Source organism: Alligator sinensis, unplaced genomic scaffold, assembly GCF_000455745.1.
Source record: "Alligator sinensis unplaced genomic scaffold, ASM45574v1 scaffold129_1, whole genome shotgun sequence".
In the NCBI taxonomy this organism is placed as follows: Eukaryota; Metazoa; Chordata; order Crocodylia; family Alligatoridae; genus Alligator; species Alligator sinensis.
In genome coordinates this window covers 1,372,088-1,375,853 of record NW_005842303.1, presented here as the reverse complement: position 1 = coordinate 1,375,853, position 3,766 = coordinate 1,372,088, and the positions used below count along the sequence as shown (strand labels likewise).

The 3,766-nt window shown below is 43.0% G+C and overlaps 1 protein-coding gene across 1 annotated transcript in view; it reads left to right on the top strand.

Annotated features, from left to right (window-relative positions):
• The window catches only part of CUNH18orf63 (chromosome unknown C18orf63 homolog), a 41,490-nt gene that overhangs the window by 2,778 nt on the left and 34,946 nt on the right, over window positions 1-3,766 (top strand). The window contains exon 4 of the mRNA XM_025209699.1: window positions 1,599-1,710. Coding sequence (XP_025065484.1) covers window positions 1,599-1,710 — 112 coding nt within the window. The remainder of the gene's footprint in view (window positions 1-1,598; window positions 1,711-3,766) is intronic.

Below are 3,766 nucleotides of genomic sequence, written 5' to 3'. Positions count from 1 at the left end.
AAATGATTTTAAGAAGAGCACACCCCACCTGCTGAAACTTCCTTAGCCTGATGAAGGGTTTTTGAACACAAAAGCTTGCTTAATAACTATTCTACAACTAATTGGGTTGGTCTAATAAAAGATATTAAATTCACCCAAGGAACCCTGTCTACACTTAAAACATGTTTTTTTTTCACATCCCTGGTGCATGAGGATCCTGGATTCTGGGAACCTGTCCCCAATCCTGGAGCCTCAGCAAGTGGCATAACAAGCAGAGCTGGTGTCCAGGGCAGATCCTGCAGGAGAGTGGGGGATGCACATTTCTGAGAGTGGGGGGACAAGCAAGTTCCAAGAGCGGAAAGAAGCAGGCTTATCCATGCTGGGAACTCCTAAACAGTTCCTGGATGAGCAGCTGCTGCCACTCTGCCTGATCCAGCTGTTCCTCTTAAAGCAGCAGCAGCTGGGGACTGCTTTGGAGTTTCTGGCATGAGTATGCTGCTGCGATGCAGACTCTTCAGTGGAACAATTCTGGTGCCCCTCCTAACTTCATGCCTGGGGCAGGTGCTCCTCTTGCCTACCCCTACTGATGTGATTGGCCCCAGTGCATTGAGACCTGGATCTGGATTTGGGTGTCAGTAGCAGACTGGTTAAGTTCACAGATGACACCAAATTATGGGGAAGTGCAGTCACACTGGAGGATAGGCTGGCGATTCAAGCCAACCTGGACAGGCACACAAGGTGGGCAAATCAAAACCTGATGACATTCAACATAGAGAAATTCAAGGTGCTCCACCTCAGGAGAAAGAACCTACATCATACTTATAGGCTCAGCAGTGCTACACTCACTAGCACCATGACCAAAAGAGACTTGGGGGTCATGATTGATCACAAGATGAACATGAGCCACCAATGTGATGCTGCAGCTGGCAAAGCAAACAAAACTCTGGCTTCCATCTACAGATGCATTTCAAACAAGACCCAGGAAGTCATCCTCCCGCTTTATTCGACCTTGGTGAAGCTGCAGGCAGAGTACTGCATCCAGTTCTGAGCTTCACACTTTAGAAAGGATGTGGAGAAGCTTGAGAGAGTCCAGAGGAGAGCCACACACATGATTAGAGGTCAAGAGAGCAGGCCTTATGAGGAGAGGCTGAGACATGGAGCCTAGACATTCAGCCTGGAGAAGAGAAGGCTCAGGGGGAACTTGATGACAGCCTATAAGTATATAAGGGGTGTGCATCAGGAACTGGGAGAACATCTGTTCACCAGAACACCCCAAGGGAAGACAAGGTCTTATGATCACAAACTGCTAGAAGACCGTTTTAGATTGGACATAAGGAAAAACTTTACCATCCGAGTCTCCAGTATCTGGAATAGACTCCCTCCAGAACTGGTGCAAGCACCTAGTCTGGATATGTTCAAGTAATGCCTGGATGCTCACCTTGCTACGGTCATCTGACCCCAGCTGACTTCCTGCTCTTTGGGCAGGGGCTGGACCCAATGAGCTCACAAGGTCCCTTCCAGCCTTAACGTCTATGAAATCTATGACCTTTAAAAAATGTGTGTGCAACTGGTCTTCATACAAGATTTTCTGATTTCCCCTCTTTGTTCATATTAATTAGATGGAAGCTCCACAAAGAGTTAGTCCAAACATTCTTCAGCTCTGCCTCTCCTACACTCTTATAGCCAGACTTGCCCCAAGCTGGAATAAGGCTGGTCATCTTCTGGTACAAGGTATCTGACTCTACTAAATCAGAGACTGACCCTTTGATTTTCAGTGTTTTATCTATGTATGTGCTGTCTATTTTTTTTATTATTCATATTCTTTTAATATGTTTGCATATCTCTGTTCCTTTATCCCCGTTTAATGAATAATGTAAAAGGACTAGTAATTATTTTTTTCTATCTTCCTTCTACTTTGTGAATTGATTTAATACACAGTTAAATTGACCATAGCATACACTTTAATATGTAGTACAGTAAATATCTTCTTCAAACACTGGATGTATTTTTCAAAATTGGAATTTCATAATGAACATATTTTTATACAGTAGTAGCACATTTCTGTCCTGGGTATAATGTTAAATTGCATCCAACAGTCCTGGGTATGACATTACACAGCATCCAGCAGTAGGACAGTCTGACTGTCAGGATAATAGTTGTTGGTTAGAATCAATGTAGGGGGCTTACTGTTTGGACAAAGTTTGGGACAAGATTCCGCTTCCAGCCACTTATGTGATTTGGTGGGGTGGATTAATGACCTACATATAATGTGCAGCGTCTATCATCTGCACCCTATAGGTACTCTGAGTGGAGATCAGAGATAATTAAGTGATAACAATCTCAACAAACTCAAGATAACAGTTAATGAATTAAACAGTTTATTAAAACAACTTCTAAATTCAGCAATTATAATTACTACAATGGCTATATAATTGCCTATACAACTATACTATACTTAGCCTACACTAATCCTAAGAGAACATACATATATACAAATTATAACAACAACACAAGACATACCTACGCACACAAAACACTTGCAAAGGGTGATATTTAACTCAGGCGTTGTGAACCAATACCATCAGAGGGAAAGTAAGTATATTCTGGGACTGGCTCAAACAATATCCTGTTGCAGTATCTTCAATGAACTTCTCCTATTGTTAGATCTGACAGCGTCAGGTAAGTGGAATCCACAATATAATTTGAATACTCATTCACTAACCAACAAACGTTCCACTCTTCACCATTCAGCCAGACAACCAGGATTCCCATTATTCAATTAAGCATCAAACTCCTCAGATACCAGGGGCTGCGCACCGTGGCTACCCTCAAAAACTTCCACCCGAACACTCTTAAAAAAAAAAATCCCACTCTCTCTCAGGAGCTGCATACAACCCACCATGACAAACTGACACTTCCCACGGTACCAAAATCTGTGCATCACCCTCTCTGCATCTGAGCAGACTCAGCCTTAGAGAGCTAGATCTGGAACTTTTCCACTGTCTGCAAGCTGCAGGGTCACCAAGAGGTCACTGAATACAGTGGCCTACATAGTGAAACAAGTACTCTCTAGCTACTGCAGCCTCTGGGTTGCTCCTTAGGCAAGGCGTGCACCCATCACCCTCCTTTACCAGGGTTACAGTTGAAGCCACTGGGGGCGCAGGACGGTGGATCATTTCATCTGGTGGCTGCCTGGTACAACTGGGACAACAATAGAGGAGACTTGCTCAAGTTAGCTGAGCACTGAGAACTGCAACAAGAAGTGGCAAACTATTGAAGAAGGTGTGGCAGTCATTTACTCAGGAGGCCAGATGCACAAAAGAGGATTTGGGTTGATTTTGGATGAAGAAACCTCAAAATGTTTACATGGTTTTTGGGCAATATCTGATAAAGTGATGCTTGTGAAAATAAAGGTTAAACCTTTCAATATTGCAGTAATACAAGTCTACACACCAACAACTGAAAGTGGGGAAGAGGACACTGATCATTTTTATGAAGACCTTGATAAAGTGAAAAACCAATGCAAACCTCAAGAAGTGGTCATAGTGATGTGAGTTCTAAATGCAAAAGTTGGTTGTGATTGAGCGGATAATGTTGTTGGACCTCACAGACATGGAGAGAAAACTGAAAGAGGAGTGAGATGGATTGATTGGTGTGTTGCAAACGATCAAGTCATTATGAACACATGGTTTGAACACCACCCAAGAAGAAGGTATACATGGAAAAGTCCTGGTGATAACGATAGAAACCAAATTGATTACATCATCATCATCAACAAAAGATTCAG